This window comes from Camelus bactrianus, chromosome 3 (assembly GCF_048773025.1).
Source record: "Camelus bactrianus isolate YW-2024 breed Bactrian camel chromosome 3, ASM4877302v1, whole genome shotgun sequence".
NCBI classification, from domain to species: domain Eukaryota; kingdom Metazoa; phylum Chordata; class Mammalia; order Artiodactyla; family Camelidae; genus Camelus; species Camelus bactrianus.
The window spans coordinates 44,461,450-44,485,027 of NC_133541.1; the positions used below are offsets into that span (position 1 = coordinate 44,461,450).

The 23,578-nt window shown below is 33.8% G+C and overlaps 1 protein-coding gene across 1 annotated transcript in view; it reads left to right on the top strand.

Moving 5' to 3' along the window:
- RNF180 (ring finger protein 180) overlaps positions 1-22,607 on the top strand; it is a 164,662-nt gene extending 142,055 nt beyond the window's left edge. The window contains exon 7 of the mRNA XM_074354864.1: positions 20,864-22,607. Within this exon, the coding sequence (XP_074210965.1) occupies positions 20,864-21,063 (200 nt within the window). The 3' untranslated portion in view covers positions 21,064-22,607. The remainder of the gene's footprint in view (positions 1-20,863) is intronic.
- The last annotated feature ends 971 nt before the right edge of the window (positions 22,608-23,578 follow it).

The window sequence follows — 23,578 nt, forward strand, 5'->3', positions numbered from 1 at the left end:
GTACAGCGTTATCAACTATAATCACATTAGATCCTCAGACTATTCATAACTGAAAGATTGTACCCTTTTACCAACCTCTCCGTCACTTTCCCCCACTCCTCAGCCCCAAGCAACTATTTTTCTACTCTATTTCTATGAGGTTTTTCTGGTTTGGTTTGCTGGTTTTTTTAGATTCCGTGTATAACTGATAGCATACAGTATTTCTTTCTCTGTCCAGCTTATTTTACTTAACATAATGCTCTCCAGGTTTATCCATGTCAAAATGGCACGATGGGATTTCCTTTTTTAAGGCCAAAAAAATTCCACGATATGTATATGCACATAATATATACATATATACACACACACATATATATACACACACACACACACCTTTTCTTTATCTATTTATCCATCAGTGGACACAGGTAGTTTCCATACCTTGGCATATATCTCTTCCAGATAATGATTCTGTTTCCTTTGCATATGTACCCAGAATTAGGATTACTGGATCATATGGTAGTTATATTAATTTTCTGAGGAACCTCTATAGTTTTCCATAGTAGCTGTACCAGTGTATATTCCCACCAACAGTGTGCATGTGTTCCCTTTTCTCCACATCTTCTTCAGTATTCTCTCTTGTATTCTCGATAATAATAATGCTAACAGGTATGAGTTGGTATCTCATTGTGGTTTTGATTTGCATTTCCCTGATAATTGGTGATCTTAATTTAAGCACCTTTCATGAACCTGTTGTCCATTTCAATATCTTCTTTGGAAAAATGTCTCTTCTGGTCCTTTGCCTGTTTTTGAGCTGGGTCATTTGTCTTTTTGCTATTGAGTTGTATGTGTTCTTTGTCTATTTTGATATTAACTTTTTATCAGATATGTGGTGTGCAAGTATTTTATCCCAAGTCATAGGTTGCCTTTTCATTTTTTTGATGATTTCTTTTGATGAGCAGTAGCTTTTTATTTTTTATTTTTTAACACTTTTCTATTGAGTTATAGTCATTTTACAATGTTGTGTCAAATTCCAGTGTAGAGCACAATTTTTCAGTTATACATGAACATACATAGATTCATTGTCACATTTTTTTTCTCTGTGAACTACCACAAAATCTTGTATATATTTCCCTGTGCTATACAGTATAATCCTGTTTATCTATTCTGCATATGCCTATCAGTATCTACAGATTTTGAAATCCCAGTCTATCCCTTCCACCCCTCTCCCCCTTGGCAACCACAAATTTGTATTCTATGTCTATGAGTCTGTTTCTGTTTTGTATTTATGCTTTTTATTTTTTTTTTAGATTCCACATATGAGCAATCTCATATGGTATTTTTCTTTCTCTTTCTGGCTTACTTCACTTACTTCATTCTCCAGGGATATCCATGTTGCTGCAAATGGCATTATGTTGTTGGTTTTTATGGCTGAATAGTATTCCATTGTGTAAATATACCACATCTTCTTTATCCAGTCATCTGTTGATGGACATTTAGGCTGTTTCCATGTCTTGGCTATTTTATACAGTGCTGCTATGAACATTGGGGTGCAGGTGTCATCCTGAAGTAGGGTTCCTTCTGGATATAAGCCCAGGAGTGGGATTCCTGGGTCATATGGTAAGTCTATTCCTAGTCTTTTGAGGAATCTCCAGACTGTTTTCCACAGCGGCTGCACCAAACTGCATTCCCACCAGCAGTGTAGGAGGGTTCCCTTTTCTCCACAGCCTCTCCAGCATTTGTCATTTGTGGACTTTTGAATGATGGCCATTCTGACTGGTGTGAGGTGATACCTCATTGTAGTTTTGATTTGCCTTTCTCTGATAATTAGTGATATTGAGCATTTTTTCATGTGCCTGTTGATCATTTGTATTTCTTCCTTGGAGAATTGCTTGTTTAGGTCTTCTGCCCATTTTTGGATGGGGTTGTTTGTTTTTTCTTATTAAGTTGTATGAGCAGTAGCTTTTAAGTTTGATGTCATCCCACTTGTTTCTTTTGGCTTTTGGTGTCAAATCTGAAAAAAAATCTCTAAGACCAGTGTCAAGGAGTGTACCCACTATGTTTTCCTCTAGCATTTACAGTTTTAGGTCTTACATTCAAATCTTAAATCCATTTTGAGTTGACTTTTTTTGTGTATGGTGAAAGATGAGGGTCCAGTTTCATTTTTTTGCAGGTGGGAATCCCATTTTTCCTAGCACTGTTTATTAAAGAGACTATCCTTTTCCCATTGTATATTCTTGGCCCCTTTATCAAAAGGTAATTGGCCATATATTCATGGGTTTATTACAAGGCTGTCTATTCTGTGCCACTGATCTGTGTCCATTTTTATAACAGAACTGTATGGTTTTGATTGTATCTTTGTACTGTAGTCTGAAATCAGGAATTGTGATGCCTCCAGCTTTGTTGTTCTTTTGCAAGATTGCTTTGGCTTTTGGGGGTCTTTTGTGGTTCCATACAAATTTTAGAATTGCTTTTTCTATTTCTCTGAAAGGTGTCATTGGAATTTTGATAAGGATTGCATTGAACCTGTAGGCCACTTTGGGTAGGATAGACATTTTAACAATATTAACAATATTAATGGTTCCTACCCATGAAAATGGAATATTTTTCCATTTGTGTCTTCTTTAATTTCTTTCTTAACAGTTTTCCATATACAGATCTTTTACCTCCTTAAGTTCAATGTTTCCTTGTTGATTTTTTGCCTAGATCACCTATCCATTCTTGAAAGTGGGTTTTTAAAGTTCCCTGCTATTATTGCATTGCTGACGGTTTTTCCCTTCAGATCTCATGATGTTTGTTTTACTTATTTAGGTATTCCTATGTTGGATGCATAAATGTTTACAAATGTTGTAAAGTCATTCTTTGTATCCATCAGAGATCTGTTCCAGGAGCCCTCACTGTTACTAAAATCAGCACATACTCAAGTCCCTTAATAAAATGGCATAGTTCAGGTGAATCTCTGTGTCTGTAGATATGAAACCCGTGGATACAGAGGGCTGGATGCATCCTTTTTGATGAATTGACTCCTTTATTATTATATAGTGAATTTCTTTGTCTTATTACAGTCTTTGACTTAAAGTCTATTTTGTCCAATACAAGTATAGCTACCTCAGCTTTTTTTTTTTTAATTTGCGTGAAATATCTTTTTCCACCTCTGTATTTTCAGACTGTGTGTGTCATTAAAGCTGAAGTAAGTCTCTTGTAGGCAACATATGGTTGGATCTGTTTTTTGTTTTTTTTTTAATGCATGCTCTCTGTCCATTCACTTTCTTTTTGCCTTTGAAAAATATTTTATTTTTAATTTCTTGCCTTCCAGTTTTATTGAGATATAATTGGCATAAAGCACTGTATACGTTTAAGGCATAAGCATAATGATTTGACTTACATAGAGTAAGTTTAGTGAAATCCATCATCACATATAGATAGAAAATAAGAGAAAAAAATTTTTTTCCTTGTGATGAAAACTCTTAGAATTTACTCTTTTAACAGTTTTCACATACAACATAGAGCAATGTTAAATATATAAACTATATTATACATTATGTCCCTAGTACTTATTTAACTCATAACTGGATGTTTCTACCCTTTGACTGCCTTCAACCAGTTCCTCCTTCCCTCATCCACTCTCTCTGGTATTCACAACTCTGATCTCTTCATGTAAGTTTATTTCTTTCTTTCTTTTTGAATTATAATTGACCTGCAACACTATGTTAGTTCCTGGTGCACAACACAGTGATTAGATATGTCTGTACATTACAAAATGATCACTATGGTAAATCTAGTTAGTATCTATTACCATGCAAAGACATTATATCATTATTGACTGTATTTCTCATGTTGGCCATTTCATCCCCACTACCTGCTTATTTTGTGACTGGAAGTTTGTACCTCTTCATTTCCCTCACCTATTTCACTCCTCACCCCACCCTCCTACCCTCTGGCAAACACCTGTTTGTTCTCTGTATCTATGACTGTTTCTTTTTGGTTATGTTTGTTTGTTTTATTTTTTAGATTCCATGTGTAAGTATAATCACATGGTTTTTTACTTTCTCTGCTGACTATTTCACTTAGCATAATACCCTCCACATTCATCCATGTTGTCAAAAAAGATTCCATTCTTTTTATGGCTGAATAATATTCGTGTGTGTGTGTGTGTGTGTGTGTGTGTGTGTCTGTCTGTCTGTCTGTCTGTCTTTATACATACTACATCTTCTTTTTCCATTCATCTATCCACAGGCACATAGGTTGCCTCCCTATCTTGGGTATTGTGAATTATGCTGCAAAGTAACATAAGGGTGCATATATCCTTTTGATTGTGCTTTTGTTTTCTTTAGAAAAGTACTCAGAACTGGAATTGCTGTATCATGTGGTAGTTCTGTATATAATTTTTGAGGAATGTCCATACTATTTTCCCTTTGCTACTGTTTCCCATAGTGGCGGCACCAATTTACATTTGCAACCAACAGTGCATGAGTGTTCCCTTCATTCATCCTTGCCAACCCATGTTACTTATTATCTTTTTGATAATAGCCATTCTGACAGGTGTGAGGTGATATCTCATTATGTCCTTTATTATTATGAGATATGTTCCCTCTCTGCCCATTTCATTTTTTTTTCAATAAATGAATGTTGAATTTTGTCAAAAGCTTTTTCTATATCTTTTGAAATGATAATATGATTTCATCAGTTTGTTAATGTGGCATATCACAGTGACTAATTTGAGAATAGTAAACCATCCTTGTATTTCTGGGATAATACCTAGTTAATCATGTTCTTTCATCCTTTTAACATATTATTGGATATGGTTTGCTGATATTTTGTTGAGGATTTTTGCATCTTTAATCATCAGTGATACCCATAATTTTATTTTCTTATAGTGTCTTTGTCTCGTTTTCATATCAGGGTAATATTGGCCTGGTAAAATGAATTTGGAAGAGTTTGAGAAGGATAGGCATTAATTCCTCTTTAATGTTTGGTAGAATTCACCTGGGAAACTTTCTGGTCCTAGACTTTTATTCATTGGGAGTTTTAAAATTACTGATTCAATTTCATGACTGGTAATTGAACTATTTATGTTTTGTTTCATCTTGACCTAGTCTTGGGAGATTATATGTTTCTAGAAATGTATCCATTTCTTATAGGTTATTCATTTTTTTGGCATGTGAATGTTGTCATAATCTCTTATGATTCTCTGTATTTCTGTGGTATTGGTTTTAACTTCTCTTTCATTTCTGATTCTACTTATGGGGGACCTTTCTGTCTTTTTCTTAATGAGTCTGGCTAAATATGATTTTTGTTCCTTTTGAGAGAACCAACTTTTAGTTTCATTGATCTTTTCTACTGTTGTTTTAGTCTCTATGTCATTTATTTTTGCTCTGATCTTTCTTTCCTTCCACTAACTTTGTTTTTAGTTTGTTCTTTTTCTAGTTTAAGTGTAAGTTTAGGTTGAGGGTTTTTTTTTTATTATTATTCCTAAGGTAGGCTTGTATTGCTATAAACTACCCTCTTAGAACTGTTTCTGCTGTGTCTCACAGATTGAGAATCATGTTTTTGTTTTCATTTGTGTCCAGATTTTTATTTCCTCTTTGATTTCTTCAGTGACTCATTGGTTGTTAGTGTCATATTGTTTAACCTACAGGTGTTTGTGGGGGTTTTCATAGTTTTTTTTTTTTTTTTTTACAAATAATTGACTTTTAGTTTCATATTATTGTGGTTGGAAAAGATACTTGATATGATTCTTAAATGTATTGAGACTTGTTTTTTGGCCTAGCATGTGATATATTCTAGAGAAAGTTCCATGTGTACTTGTGCTGTTTTGGGATGGAATGTTCTCTTGGTACCTATTAAGTCCCTCTAGTCTAATATGTCATTAAAGGCTAGTGTTTCTTCATTGAGTTTGTATCTGGAGAACCTGTCCATTGATGTAAGCAGGATGGTAAACTTCCCTACAATTAATATTTGCTTTATGTATTTAGGTGCTGCTATGTTGGGTGCATATGTATTTATATTTGTTTTATCTTCCTCTTGGATCGATCCCTTTTTCATTATGCAGTGTCCTTTTCTGCCTCTTGTGACAGTCTTTGTTTTAAAGTCTATTTTGTCTGATATCAAAGCTTTCCTAGCTTTCTTTTCTATTTTCATTAAATAACTTTCTCTCCTTTCAACTTCAACCTGTGTCTTTAGATCTGAAATGTCTCTCTTGTAGGCAGATATGTATATGTGGGCCTCATTTTTTTTTAATCCAATTACCCAATCTGTGTCTTTTGATTGAAGCATTTACTCCATTTACATTTAAAGTATTGCCATTTTGTTAGTTTTCTGGTTGTTTTGTAGTTCTTTTTTTATTTCTATCTTCTTATTTTGCTCCCTTCCTTTGTTATTTGGTTACCATGATTGGATTTCTTTTTCTTTTGTGTGTATCTATCACAGGTTTTTGGTTTGTGTTTACCATGAAGTTCATATATATATATATCATATACTTATTATATATGTAACTATCTATGATTATATTAAGTTGATCTCTTATTTTTGGAATCATTCTAATAACCTTTTTTAGTCTTTCTCTCAGCATTTGCTGTTTTTTCACTCATGTCTAATTGTATATCCCTTAACTACTTATTAGGGAATATAGATGATTTTTGCTATTTTTCTCCTTGTTTTAACTTTCCTATTAGTTTTGTAAGTGGTTAGTTTACTACCATTATTGTATATTTGCCTTTACTGATGACCTTTTTCCCTTCATAATGTTCATATTTTTAGTTGTGGTCTTTTCTGCTTAGAGAGGTCCATTTAGCATTTCTCATTAAGCCAGTTAGTGGTGCTGAACTTTTAGCTTTTGCTTGTCTGCAAAATTTCTCTCTCATACAAATCTGAATAGCCTTTTGGGGTAGACTGTTATTCTTCTAGGTTTTCCCTTGCCTCACTTTGAATATATCACTCTGGCCTGCAAAGTTTCTGCTGAAAGTCAGGGGACAGTCTTATGGGATTTCCATTATACATAACTAATTGATTTCCCTTGCTGCTTTTAATTTCTTCCATTTTAATTACAGTGTTCTTGGCATAGACCTCTTTGGGTTAATCTTGTTTGGGACCTAAATGTCTCTTTCCTTTCCCACCATATGGGAGTTTTTAGCTATTATTGCTTCAAGTAAGTTCTTTGCCTCTCTCTCTCTTCTCCTTATGGGACTCTTCTAATGCATACATTGGTCCATTTGATGGTGTCCCCTAAGTACTTTAAGTTTTTTTTTCCTTTTTGCTCCTCAGATGCATTCCATTGCTCTTGTGGTCTGCTGATCCTTTCTTCCATTTGATAGTCTGAACTCCATCTACTGAATTTTTAGTTCAGTTATTCTGTAAAAAGTATTTTTGCTCTTTGTTGAAATTCTTATTTTTCATACATTGCTCTCCTATGTTGGCGAGCATCTTTATGTCCTATTTTAAACCATGATGTAAAGTCCTTATCTCTATTTCATTAAGATAGGTTTTTGTAAATTTATTTTGTCCTTTTATTTGGAACATATTCCTTGCTTCTTTATTTTCCTAGACTTTCTATGTCAGTTTTTGTGAATTAGATAAACTACCTCTCCCAATCTTGACAGTGTCATCTCATGTAGGAGATGAACCTTTATCAGCCCAGTCCGGGCACCTAGTCGTCTCCTAAATTTTTGTGATTATCCACATCTCTTTCATTCTTAGTGGCACCCAGTAGCTGAGTGTGTATCAAGATGCGCCAGTTTCTCAAAGAGGAGAATCACAGTCAGCATCTAGATACAGGCTGATTAGAAGGTGGTCCCTCAAGCAGCAGGTGGGAAAGTAAGTAGCTAAGCCCCTTCCAGGAAAAAACAGTAAAGTGGGCATTTTTCCTGCTCTATGTTGGGCCCAGGTTTATAGTTATGAGGGGAGGGGAAGTGCTCCTGTGCCCTTAACTGTTTCTTTATTTTCTGCTGTCCTGTGGGACTTGTGAATGAAAGTCCCATTGGCTATTAGAGCCAAGCAATCTGGAGACCCACATTTCAGTGACAGTCACAAAAGCTGGGGCACCAGATTTGTGTACAAGCTCCTTCTAGGGAGATACTGGCAACTTGGTTTCATTATTGGAGCGGGATAGAGGGAGAAGGTAGAAGGGGTAGCCTCTAATTTCCCTGGTCTCTGGAGAGGATCTCAGCTGCCCCTAGATACCTACCAAATTAGAAGCCTGGCCCTCAAATGGCAGCTTTTAAAGCATGCAGATAAACTGCTTTCAGGAAAAGACTGAAGATGGGCTATTTTGCCTGCTCCACCTGCACTGAGCCCTGTTGGAATAGCCAGCTAAGAGTTGCTTTTTTGTTTGCTGCAGTCCTGTGGGACCTGCGAATGGAAGCCCTTTGGCCATTAAAGTCAGGTGATCTGGGGATCCATACCTTGGGTGGCAGTCATAAAATCTGGGGTGCAGATGTGTGTACGTGCTCCTTCCAAGTAATGGTGACTTGGAAAAAGCTGGACAGAGAAGGCAGGAGATGGATCCACTGTCTTCCCCAGTCTCTTGGAAGGATCATAGCCAGCCTCTAGTGCTTTCTAAATTAGAAGCCTGGACCTGAGGCAGCAACTTTTAAAGTATGCAGATAAGTATCTTTCAGGGAAAGCTTGGGATATGGGTGATTTTGCCTGATCCCTCATCTCTGAGCCCTGGGGAGATAGCCATGTCAATGCTAGCGTGCCCATTAATAATTGCTTCATTGTTTGCTATTGTCTTGTGGGTCTGATGGACTCAAGCCCAGATGGATTTCTGAGTTAGATGTTTTGAAATTCCCTCTGTTGGGAGTCTTAAACATTGGAATACTAGATGTAGTGTCCATACCCTTTGCTCCTCAAGGAAAAGGTGGAAGCTGAGGGTTCATTCCCTGTTATACTGCACTGTGTGAGAGGTGCAGTTTATGGCAAGAGTGTGCCTCAGCCTTTCCCACCCATTTCAATGTGGGTATTTTCTCATTCATCTGATGTATAGGAATCACTCAGCTAATTTCTGGATCTCTTTCAGAGGGAATTTCATCCTATTGTAGCTGTACATTCATTGTGTATGTGAGAGGAGGGGAGCTCAGGAACTCCTTATATTGCCATTTTGGTTGATTCCTACCTCAGTGTCTTCTAACTAATCAGGCTGCTCAGTATTCTAGTGTCAAAGAAAAGATTTTAAAATAAGGTGAGATATATTTATAATAGATAAAATGATTTTTAAAATAGCTATCTTCTCAAAAGGCAGTTTGAAATATTTTCAATATAAAATGCCAAGATAATGCAAGAATTTTGCATCATCTTAAAGCTTTGATAGTGCATTAAATTTTGATATTTCAAACAGACACTGGCTTTATGGCCCAGCTCAATCACTTATGATGTGACCCTTAGTAAATCAATCAATAAACTGTCAAGGTTTCAAGTCTTTTCCTGTAGTTTTAATCTGTAAATTAGAGAACGTATCTATCCTCAAGGACTTACTGATAATTACAGTGATCCAATACACTGTTTCACGACCTAAATGAGGCTCTTTGAATTATTTCCTCACAAGAAATACTTTTGTAATCTGTTAGAGATTAGGTTAAGACTTAAGATCTCCAGACTACATTTACTGCAAAAATTTTTACATTAAATCTAAATTTTTAGTATTAGAGTTAGTATTAGAGCTATAACTTACTCTATGATTACAAATAGACTCATTGATTAGTTTATTCTATATTTCATGGTACCAGAAATGAAGAAAAAGAAAGCATTTTATATTTTTTAGGAAAAAACCATTAAACCTTATTTCATGGAAAAAATTCTCAATTTTGAATATAAAATTATTACATTATAACATCTAATTGAACATAAATTTTATATGATACTTTTTATTTTAAATAAATTTGTTTGACTCTTAAACAACCGCTCAGTCAAAACTATCACTAAATGATTGCATAATGGCTGTTTGCTTACCTTTTTTCATAGAAAAATGATATTCTGGTGTTTAGTTATTCTGGAGCCATGAATAAAAATAAATCACATTTAGCCCAATTGTGGCCAATTAGAAATTGGATAATATAAATATAATATCATAAGTTACATAATTTAATGGCAAGTTATTATATATAGTCCCCCAAAATTAAGGGAAAAAACAAGTAAATCATTTTTTTGTACTTAAATTTATAATTAAGTTATAAAAGTTAAAAAGACAGGGTATTGCCACAAGTCTTGATAAACTTTAAAAGACTGAAATCATGCGAAGTATCTTTTCAACCACAATTAAAATAAAGCTAGAAATCAATAAAGGAGGAAAATTGAATAAAATCACAAATATATGGAAATTAAATAACACACTTTAAACAAACAGTGGGTCAAAGAATAAAGCATAAGGGAAATTAGAAGATACCTCCAAGTGGAGTGACATCATCATGGCAGCATGAGTCGTTCCTCTTTTAAAAAAAACTCCCCTTCAATTTAGAACTCTTTGGACATCCAAACTGAGCAAAAATGCGTCTGCACAGCACACCAGGACACCCATGAGATCCATTCAGCAGTGCATCTGAAAGTGGGTGGATTGGACCTTTGAGGATGCTTCGGAGCCAACAGGAGACAGTGACAGCAGAAACACCTAGAAGGAGCAACCTAACAGGAAAATTGTTGCTATTTGCTCGTAAGATAGATGATTTCTAATATATTATATATAGAAATTCCCAAAGAGTCAATCAAAAACTGTAGAAACTAATTTCAGTAAAATAGCAGGACACAAAATCAACATACAGAAATCAGAATTGCATTCCTTTACACTAATGATGAAAGTCCCATTTACAACAGCATCAAAAACAAGAAAATACTTAGGAATAAATTTAACCAAGGAAATGAAAGAGCTGTACAATGAAAACCACAAGACTTATGAAAGAAATTGAAGAAGGCTCAAACAAATGGAAAGACATCCTATTTTCATAGATTGGAAGAATTAATATTGTTAAAATGTCCATACTACCTAATGCCATCTACAGATTCAATGCAATACTCATCAAAATACCAAAGGCATTCTTAACAGAAATAGAAGAAATAATCCTAAAATTTGTGTGGAACCACAAAGCAATCCAGAGGGAAAAAAAGAACAAAAGCTGGAGGTATCACACTTCTGGATTTCAAAATTTATACTATAAAGCCATAGTATTTTAAAAAGTATGGTACCAGTGCAAAAATAGAAGACCAATGGAAAGGAAAACAGAGCCCAGAATTAAATCCTGGCATATAGAGTGAACTAATAATGTTCAACAAGGGAATCAAGAACACCCAATAGGAAAAGGATACTCTCTTCAACAAATGGTGCTGGGAAAACTGGATGAACACATGCAGAATAAGGAAATTGGACCATTGTCTAACTCAAAATGGATCAAAGACTTAAAGATAAATCTGATACCATAAAAACTAGAAGAAAACATAGGGAAGAAGCTCCTCAACATTGCTCTAGGTAATGATTTTTTGATACTATGCCAAAAGCACAAACAGCAAAAGCAAACATCAACATATGGGATTACATCGAACTTAAAAGCTTCTTCACAGCAATAGAAACAACAAAATTAAAAGACAACATACAGAATGGGAGAAAAATATTGCAAACCATATTATAAGAGGTTAATATCCAAAATATATTAAGAATTCATACAACTTAATAAAAGATAAATAAGACAAAAATGGGCAGAGAAACAAAATAGACATTGTTCCAAAGACGTCATCAAAATCGCCCACAGGCACATGGAGAGCTGCTTAACATCACTGATCATGGAAATGCAAATCAAAACAACAAGGTATCAGTTCATACCTTTTAGAATGACTATCATCAAGAGAACGAGAGACAACATATACGGTGAGGCTATGGTGCAAAGGGAACCTTTACACACTGTTGGTGGGAATGTAAATTGATCCAGCCACTATGGAAAATGGTACGGAGGTTCCTCGAAGCATTAAGAATCTACCATACAATCCAGCAATTCCACTTACCGGTATATACTCAAAGGAAGTAAAAACAGGATTTTGAAGATATACATGTACCCCATGTTTACTGCAGCATTATTAATAACAGTGAAGATATGGAAACCTAGCTATCTATTAGTGGATGAATTGATTAAAAATATATATATATATATATATATATATATATATATATATATATATAAAATATATATATTTACATATATATACACAATGGAATAGTATCCAGCCATGAGAAAAGAGAATATCCTGTCACTTGTGACAACATGGATGATCTTGAACAAATTATGCTAAGTGAGCTAAATCAGAGAAAGATAAATACTGTATGTGATATCTAAAAAAGTAAAACTCATAAGCAGAGTAAAACAGTGGTTACCAGGGGATGGAGGTGGTGGGGGGGATGTGGAGGAATAAGATTGTACTGAGGTTATTGGTACAAATTTGCTAAGAGTAGTAAACAAGCCACAGAGAATCTAATGCACAGTATAATGAATATAGACAACAGTATTGTACCACAATCATTAAACTTGCTAAGAGACTAAAAATTATCCCAACCACTAAAAAGAAAGGATAATTATGCAGTGTGATAGAGGCCCTAAGTATTGCTACAGTGGCAATCATATTACATTATTTAAATGAATCAAGTTGACACACTATAACAGCTTAAAATTTATACAATGTTATATGTCAAATATATTCCATTTTTAAAACTAGGGAAAAAAGGAAATATAAGAACAAATACAGCATACCAAAACTTAGAAGATACAGCAAAAGCAATGCTCGGGGAAATTTATAGCTATAAACACCTACGTTAGAAAGACAAAGATGTCAACCAATAACATAATTTTACCCCTTCAGGAACTAGAAAAAGAAGAGCAATCTAAACCCAAAACCAGCAGAAAGAAGAAAATAATAAAGATTAGAATGAAGGTAAAATACAGAACAGAGAAACAATATATAGAATCAACAAAACCTGAAGTTGGTTCTTTTAAAAGATTGAAAGAGTTGGAAAGTCTTTGGCTAGACAACAGAAAAAGAAGATGCAAATAACTAAAATTAGAAATGAAATTAGGCACATCACTACCAACGTTACAGAAATGTTTTTAAAAAGACGAGAATTCTATGCCAACAAATTAGATTACCCAAATGAAATAGACACATTTCTTGAAACACAAATTGTCTAAACTTAAGAATAAACAGAATATCTCAACAGACTTATAACAAGTAAAGAACTTCAATCAGTAATGAAACACCTCCCAACAAAGTCCATGACCAAATGACATCACTGGTGAATTATAACAAAATTTAAAGAAGTAACACCAATCTTTCTCAAACTCTTGCAAAAAAAAAAAATTGAAGAATACATCCCAACTTATTCTATGAGGCCATTACCCCAGTATGAAAGCCAGATAATTACAGACCAGTGTCCCTCATAAATATAGATGCAAAATCCTCCAAAAAATCCCAGCAAACTGATTGGTACAATAGGACCAAATGGTATTTATCCCAGAAAGGTTCAACATAAGAAAATCAATGTAATATATCACAGTAATAAAATGGAGGAGAAAAAATGATCCTCTTGACTGATGCATAAAAGGCATTTGACAAAATCTGGTGCCTTTTTTAAAAAAACATTCAGAATACTAGGAATAAAAGGAACTGCCTTAACATGACAAAGGACATTCATGAAAAACCCACAGCTAACATCAAATTCAGTGTGAAAGACTGAGAGCTTTCCCGCTAAGATTAAGAACAAGACAAGAATGCCTGCTTTCTCCACTGCTTGTTCAATACTGTGCTAGAAGTTCTAGCCAGAACAGTAAGAATTAAAAAGCATCTAAATTGGAAATGTAGAAGTAAACTTATCCACAGATGACATAATCCTATATATAGAAAATCCAAAAGAGGCTAACAGAAAGCTCCTAAAGGTGATTTTTTAAAATCCAGCAAAGTTGCTGGTTACAAGATCAACACACAAAACTCAGTTGTGTTCACCAACAGAGAAGAAAGCAGTTTCATTTACAATAGCATTTAAAAGAAAAAAATAACTAGGAAAAATTTTAACCAAGGACGTGAAAGACTTGCACACTGGAAACTATAAAACATAGCTGAAAAAAATGAAGGAAGTTCTTGTTAAAAAAAAAAAAATGAAAGAAGTTCTAAAAAAACTGGAAAGATATCCTGTGTTCATGGATTAAAAGGCTTCATGTTAAGATACCAGTACCACTATCTACAGGTTTAGTGCAATCCCTAGCAAAATTGCAAAATCTTGTAGAAATGGACAATGTGATCCTTAAAATCATGGGGCCATGAGTAACAACAACAACAAAAATCTTAACGAAAGCACAATGTTGTAGGACTCACATTTTAAATTTCAAAACTTACTTCAAAGCTACAGTAGTCAAAATAGTATGATATTGGCAAAAGGATATGGAATAAAAATGGAATAGAAAGTCTAGAAATAAACCCGTATGTCTATGGCCACTTGACTTTTGACAGGGGTGCTAAGTCCATTCAATGGGAAAAGAATAGTCTCTTCATCAAATGCTAGAACAACTGGATTTCCACATACATAAGAATAAAGTTGGACCCCTTACCTCATACCATGTACAAAAATTAACTCAAAATGGATCAACAGCCTAAATATAAGAGTTAAAACCATAAAACTCATAAAATAGATAAATCTTCATGACCAATGAATTCTTAGGTGTGACACCAAAAAGCATGAGCATATGAATAAATTGAGCTTTAGCGGAATTAAGTATTTTGTGCATCAAAAGGACATTTCAAGAAGTTGACAACCTACATAATGGGAGAAAATATTTGCAAATTATATATCTGACAAGGGCTTAATACCCAGAATATACCAAGAACTCAAGAAGACACACAACCCAGTTAAAAAATGAGCAGTAGACGTCAGTAAATTTTTCTCCAAAGATATACAACTATCCAGTAAGCACATGAAAAGATACACAGCATCATTAGTCATTAGGGGAATTAATGCAAATCAAAACCACAGTGAGATTCATACCTACTATAATGGGTATAGTAATTTAAAAAAACCAGATGATAACAAGTATTGGCAAGGACGTGGAGAAATTGGACCCCTATGCATTGCTGGCAGGGATGCAAAATAATATATCCCACTTTAAAAACAGTTCAGAGTTTCCTCAAAATGCTAAACATAGAATTACAGTATTATATAACAATTCTACTCCTGGGTATATACCCAAAAGAATTGAGAACAGGGACTCAAGCAGATACTTGCCAGTGTTCATTGCAGCATCGTTCATCATAGCCAACAGATGGAAACAACTCAGGTATCCAAGAACGAATTAATCTATAAACAAAATGTGTGTGTGTGTGTATACACACACACACACATACACACACACACACACAATGGAATATTCTTCAGCCATAAAAAGGATTTTTTTTTTGAGAAATGAAGTTTTGATACATTATGCAGTATCAGTGAACTTTGAAAACATTAAGTGAAATAAGCCAGACACAAAAGGATGAATATTGTATGATCCCACTTCTATGAGATACCTAGAATAGGCAAATTCATAGACACAGAAAGTAGATTAGAGGTTACCAAGAGAAGAGGAGAGTGGGGAATTGGAGAATTATTGCTTAATGGCGACAGAGTATCTCTTTGTGGTGATGAAAAAAATTGGCAGAAATAAATAATGGCGATGGTTGCACAACTTTGTGAATATAATGCCACTGAATTATATACTAAAAATGCTTAAAATGCCAAATTTCATGTTATTTGTATTTTACCACAATAAAATAAGACTTTAAAAAAAAATTACTCACTTCTTACCTGGTTACAGAAACAAAACTTTTAAAAATCAAGTAATTTTGCCTGATAGCTTCATAAACTATATTGAAAGTTACTTGGGTGATATAGACTATGTTGCAGTTTGCAACATAATTTATTCAATATAAAACGTTAACTTTGCAGGATTAATAAATATATTTGGCTCTGAGATCCTGAAGATACGAAAGATAAAGATGAAATTTAAAATCCAATTTACATTAACTTTTCATGTCTATTATCAGTAACTCTATACCTGCTTGTGACTAAAAATATCACTCTACTTTAGCTGCTAAGGCCTACTTAAATCAATCAAATTTTGACACAACAAAATTCTTATGTAATATGAAGAATAAAGAGCAATAAAACGCCAAGCCTTTTGTCTGTCCCATCACACATAAAGGATAGGACATACCTCCTTTATAATACTGATTTCAGGGTTTTCTAATTAACCTCTAGAGAAATGTAAGAACTACAAAATATACCTCAAATATATTGATAATATTCAATACATGCTGAAATTACAGTTGAGAAGCTTGATTTGGGACATTCTCAAAAATGTGCTAATTATTCATTCTATTCTCTGAAGTCTGTCCTTATGTACAGGCACTCATCCATCCATTCAACAAACACATTTAGTACCCACTGTAAGCACTGTGCAAGTTGCTAAAATTACAAAATGAATAACAATTTTTGACAGTCTTTCTGCCTCTGAAAGAATCTTCAAAATATAGAAACTACTTTGTGGTCTTTGATGGTGAAAATACATTTGAACCATATTTTGGGAGGAAAAAAATCATAGCCTTATTTTCCAGAACACATGAGAGAAATCCTTCTGAGGTAAAATTGTTTTTACAAAATAGAATTTATGAAGAGGCAGAAGTACCTGTATGAGATTCTGGAATCCTGGTTCTTCTTTCTAAACCAGATAGTGACATGGAGATTTTCTTCACAGTTTTCTCACTGTCTGATTTCACATTATGCATTTCTCTGAGCTTTTTCTTTCTTCCTTTCTTTTTTCTACATTGAAAAACAAGTCAGATACAACTTTTGGGATTATCACCCTTTTCTTCAGTAGTTTTAAAAGTCACTTCATTATTTTCAGTCAGAATTAGTTTTTCCTTTAACTCCTAGGTGCTCTGCTCCACATTATCCTAAGCTTCAGGACCCAGGAAGACAGAGCAGCCTTTGTCTGGTACATTGCTGGCTGTTGTAGAGGAGCAAAAGAGACTTCCACAGCATCTTAAACTGCAAAATGTTCTACTTAGAAGTAACACACAGGCTTTTCATTGGACAGGCATTGTCATTTGTCAAGTGTCATGGCCATACCTAACTTACAAGGGGCAGGGAAGGGCAAATAAACCAAGTTCTCGGGAGACTAGAATATTTGTGAAAAGCCCTAAATGTATCACAACTATTAAAATTTTAGTCTAATTTATTTAAAAACTTGGATAGAATGGATAGTGCTAAATAAAAAGTTACCTAAAGGGACTCAAGAAGACATAAATGTACCAATAAGTATTAAAGAAACTGACTGGTATTTAAAAACCTACCCTACACCTGAAAAGACAACAGGCCAGAATGGTTTTATAGGTTAGCTATGTCAAGCCATCAAGGATTCTAATTTTATGCAAACCATTTCAGAGAGTAAAAAGAGAGCACAAGATTGGCAATGTCAGAACAAAGGCAGTCGGTGCTTCTGCTTGCAAGATATGCAGACACACAGAGATCCATGGAGAATTGTCACTTAACTTTCAATGTGTTTTATGAAGTCAATAAAATCATGATATACAAACTAGGCAAAAATCCCATAAAACAGGAAATTATAGACCAATCTTCCTTACAAATATAGGCATAAAAATGCCACATAAAATATATAAAGCTGAATCCATTAATGTATAAAAACCAGTATCATGAATACATGAAATTTATCCTGGGTATGAAGAAATGATAAACATTGGAAAAATCTATCACTTTAATTCACCACTTTAACAGATTTTTTAAAAATTATTCAAACATTTAAGAAATCTGCTGTTTGAATTCATCACACTAACAGATTAAAAAATACTATATGAACATCTTGATAGATACACAAGAACTATTTTGACTTGACCAAATAATGAGTATGTTTAAGATTGGCACATTTTCTGACTCCTGGTAGAGTATGATTTTCACTGCACTATGCTTTTTTTCATTATAGTTTTTGACAAAAAAAAATGTGTCTTTACTGTATTCTTTAGTTTAAAATAGCATAATTAAAATGTACTAATACTATTGGATATTCTTTAAACCATGTCTTAATACCAAACTAATTATTAGGCTATCTCCAGTAGTAGGTTGTGCTTAAGTCTTTGTAAAAGTGAATTTCTTGTGCAGAAGCTTCTCCACTGACTTCAATACAAATACTTCTTTTTGGAATGAAGTGTTTGTATGTATTAAAATATATATATTTACCCTTACCATAATGGTTTTAATCAGTATACTGTCTCCTAGGACATGCATTTTAAATAGGGGAAAAAATTGGTTCTTCGGGGCCAAAATATCTTAGGTATTACAGTGGTTGGTGGCTCTCAAGAGCTCAACCCCACCTGGTAAAACTTTATTCCTTATTTTAAATTTCTCTTATTAGGGAGAAATTAAGCTTAATTTATTGATTAGAATATTTAATTTAAAATAAATTTAACTTATTTTTTCCTCCTTACATGGATGATAAGGAAAAAAAAAAGATTGAGAAACAAGTTCTAGACTACAAGTTTCTTAAGACAGGAACCATGTCTTAAAATATCTTTAAAATCCTCAGCCACTGAGAGATAGTACATATACTGTCCATAAATGTCTAATAAATTCCATAGTTTCAGTAACTGATACTCTTATCTATGTAAAGTTAGCAACTGCCTTAGAGAAATCAACTCATACTTGAAACAGTTTCTCAGCCATTTGTTTGCCCCAACAATGGTAAGCGTACTGATTTATTCAGAAAAGGTAGACACAGTGTGAAGAACAAGCACTGACAATAAAAGCATCTTCATCCTCATGTTGAAACTAGTGGTGACTATAGTAATAAAAATATAAGAAAAAGAATCTAACATCTATTTACCTGTGGGCCAGGAATGTGCTTTTTCTGTATTAATTCATCTAATCCTCACATTAGCCCAATGAATTAGGTACTTTCATTATCATCATTTTACAGTGGAATTTGCAGTTAATCTCTGTGATTAGTATTCTGGCAATTTTTCTAATGTCATAATCGATCTAAAACTTACCAAGTAACAATGTCTGTAAGGTGATTTCCTTTTAGTCTGATTTTGATTTAGAAATGACGATCATCTCCAATGTACGGTTCTGGAAATGCCAAAATTATTACAAACACCTACTCAATCCTTCCTCACTTAAAAAAAATTAAGAAATTAACATTAACCAAATAATAATCATTATCTACCTTACCTATAAAAACATATTGAATTAGCCGTCCTGGGTCAACACTGCCTTCCGGTGTTCAGAGTTGCAAATGTTACAGTTCACTGTCTTCCTAACAGTGCCTTCTTCCTCATTCCACCAGTAAAGATCTTACCATTAATGAGGACACTTTTAGGGTGAAAGGGGCACTATCAGTAATTATACCAGGACATCAGGAGTAACTGAGACTGTCCTGTGGGAAACAGTACTATGATCTCCATACTCAGAATTCTTCATCTTTTGTGCCTTGTCTAATCTTGGCTCTACTGTTTTCTACAACTATGCCATTAAAATCTTTGACCCAGATAACTGAAACTTTTGAATCTCAAGAACCTAAGACCTCTAAATAATCCTTTTGGACAGAAGAACAACATACTTCAAAATATAATAGTAATGGTAATAATTTCCAATAACAATACTACCTGTTCTGCAGCCTGTATTTGTAAAGAAGTTTTTGAAAAGGTATATAAACTACTTTGGGAATATTTGTGTTTATGTATTAGGATAATCTTTGACTGTGATAAAAAAAAAAAAAAAAGCTTCCCACCTCCACTCTCCTATGCAAACAGGCCCCTTTCCTCTTAAAATACTGACTACACTTTAGAGAATGGTAATTAGTCTTAAAAAGCTGTGAGGATTGAAATCCCCTAAATATGCTCTCCAAAATAGCATGCCTACAGGTTGGCTGCAAGGCAATCCATTGGAATGTAGGAAAATAACATTAAAAGTTCTGTTATATTTATCTAAGAAAGAAAAGCTAAGCTTTGCTAATACTTAGTGAGGCCTGACACTGGCATTCTTACTGATGTGTTATGATGATACGTAATGTTACTGAGGAAAACTGCGGGCTTCCTCAGTATGAAGGAATATGAAGGGCTGTCGTCATTAGTTTGTTAGTTTTGCAGGTGTTGCAATGTATTGAAGTTTGCATATGCCCAGTTAAATGAATTTTGCATTATATTATTTAGTTTTAGCTACACTACCAGCACAAAGTGGACAAAAAAATTAAATAGAATCCTATAAAGGAATCAGATTGAAAATAATACTAATGAGGCAAACAAAAAATTAGAAGAGCAGACACATCATTCTAGTATAAGGTTTTTGTATGCTATAAAAATCAATAATTAAAAACAATATTTGATAGGAAGCCAGCTGAAAACATTAGGAAATATTAAAAACCTATTTGAAATATGACTATATAATTTGTTCTGAAATATCACTTATTTCATCTGTCTCATCCTTTTTAATTTCAAGTTTTTAACTATATAAGTAAATGTAATTTATAAATAAACACTTTAAATGGAATATAATCTATAAAAATACTGCATCACTATGTTATTCACCTGAAACTAATACTGTAAATCAATTGTACTTTAAGTTAAAAAAAAAAAGATAGTCTCTTGACTTCATATTCCATGCTGTTTGCTATTCTTACCATTCCTAACCTTAAAACCCTCAACTAAAAAAGACTTCTTGATGGTTGCTTCTCATTAAAAAAAAAAAAAAAAAAAACTGTCAGGAATACAACATACCACTCAGTGGTCATGGTCCCTCTGTTCATAATGCAGCTTCTGTTCTGAGCACTTATCTGAATTTAATAAGCTTTATATAATATGTTCCTCTATCTTCTAGGTTTCCACAGACATGCAGCTCCAGTTACAAGAAGGCAGTTTCCACATGGCGCACATAGGATGGATTATCTGCACTTTGAGGATGACAGCCGTGGATGGTGGTTTGACATGGATATGGTGATCATCTACATTTATTCTGTGAACTGGGTCATTGGATTCATTGTTTTCTGCTTTCTTTGCTATTTTTTCTTTCCGTTTTAGGAATTTTCATACCTTACTACAACTGAACAATCAAATGATGTAGAGAACAATTACTTAAACATTTTTAAATGTGCTTTGAAGTTTTTATAATGTTGCATTATATAAACTGTTGGTGTTTATAGAAAGTCTGAGAATAATGGACTTATTTATTAATGTTTTTCATGTAACAAACTAAACTTTATTCAAGAGCTAATCTGTCTAGGACTTAGCAACAATGCACTATTAATTTCATAGTTCTTGGTTTGTGATTTTTGGCTAATTTTACAATGTCAGTTTTACATTTATCTTGATTGTAAAGACTGTGATTTTTCCCTCCACTTAAAAATGAAATGATAATCTGAGTAGTTAGTATCCTTAATGATAAAATATTTAGTCAATCATCACATATTCCCAGGCCGATTATATGCTTTAATGATAACCATATTCTCTGGGAACCAGTCTAGCAGGGTATATTCAGTTTTGGTGTCCAATTATTTCTACTTACGTCCCTTTCTAGTACCAATAAACTTGACTATCCTTTTTATTTTCTTTTTTAACAGACCTAATAGTAGCATTAGTGCAAAATTTTAAATTATTACAAGAACAGAAGAGTAGACACAAAAGAACAAAACAGACTAATTCCCACCAAAAGACACTTAGAAAAATATATTAATTTTCAAATCACAAGATTACTCACCTGAATAAATAAAAAGTTTACTTTCAGTGGCCTAAAAGAGCAATGCATGTCATGTCCAAAATTAACTGATTTAGTGATTCTTCTACCTTGGAGGTTGTCAAGTATATTGTAAATGTGCAATAGAGAGGGTGGCTTTTAAATTTTTTCATTGTTATTAACTAATTTAATGTCTAGAATAAAGAATTGTTGGAAACAGGTTTATGGATTTATAGGAAAAACCTGGTATTTATATTTATTATTACAGTAATCTTTAGAATTAGTTTGCCCTAATTTTTTTTTTTTTAGAGATCTGAATTATCCCAGTACAAAAAGGAATTGAGGCAGGCATTCCAGTTTTCAGAGTGAGAAAACTAAAGCACAGAGAAGTGAGCTTATTTGTTTCAGTCACTCAGATGGTCTCTGAGTAATGTAAGATGAAAGTTTTGATTATCAACTACTAACTCAATATTCCTACACTATCATGTCATAAGTCTGATAACGTATTATGCATTTTTTTACATAAGGTAGGTGAACCTCTCATGGTACTAAAAATATAACCACCATCCAAACAAATTGGGATTGATCAGGCCTCAACAGTTCAGTCTATGAAAAATCCAGATTTGTCCTAGTTACTACTGACTATATTTGAATAAAACCTTTTCACTGACAGTATGTGATGTTCTAAGAAGTATGAAAGAATGATACAGATTTTTATTCTAATACTGCTCTTACTGTGTTTAAAATTATATCTGTGCAAGAAAATAGCATGCATTAGACATCATTAAATCCAGAAAGCTAAAAATTAAATATAGTTTAGAAACACAAATCAATTTTTGCTCATATATTAAAAAACATAAATAAATTATGCTTGCAGTCTAGTGACATATAACTAGTATCTTGGTGAAACAGCATTGTCGGCAAAGCTCAGTGTTACTTTACAGACATAAAAGTGGATATTTACAATCACTAAGTTATTGTTCAAAGTAACGATATTATGGTATAAGGGGAAAATATCATCTCCTTAAAATACAAGGGAGGAAAAATTAACAGAACACATATGGGGGAGCAATATTTTAAGAACTTTAAAATAAACTGCAGCTATTTCCCAAGCAACTTGTGACTTATAAGCTCTAGCAAATATGCCCTCATTCATTCCTAAATTATTCAAAAATTGTTAATTATACATGAAGTAAAATAGTATTATAAAAACAGATTTCTCAGAGAAACAAAATTGATTCCCCATATGTACTTATTATGTCAGTTGATACATTATCAGTTACAGGTCTGGATCTATAAGCTAAATATACTTAATGCCCTTAAATATAATACCCTTTAAAAAAGAAAGCACGGGCTACAGGAGCATTCTCAAGTCACACAGCCACCAAGTGATATAGCCAGGAATCAAACTCACATATGCCTAGTTCTTGAGCCTGTATTTCTTCCACAACACCTTCTAAGAAGTCCAGTTCTTAATTCAGGGACTTCTCTAACAGCAATAAAAAATTCAGAGGCATCCCTTCTGTGTGAAATTTCTGGAAGTCCATTGGTCCATACTATGTCAAGATATCCCTTCCAAGATGAAGGATAAGGGGTGACAGCTGACCCCCCATCACTCAAAAAGAGAAACAATGTTCACAGGTCTTCTTTGAATTTTGGCAGTAACACATGCCTTATCTGGGTGTGCTACTCTGACCCATTTACCAAATGACTCAAAAAGCTCCCTGTATTGAGTGGGACCAGAACAAGAGAAGGCCCTGACAGGTCCATGCTGCCATGCAAACTGCTCTCTCATTTGGGCCATATGATCCAGCACATCCACTGGCCTTTGAATAGTCAGAGGTAGATGGTGTTGCTGTTTGA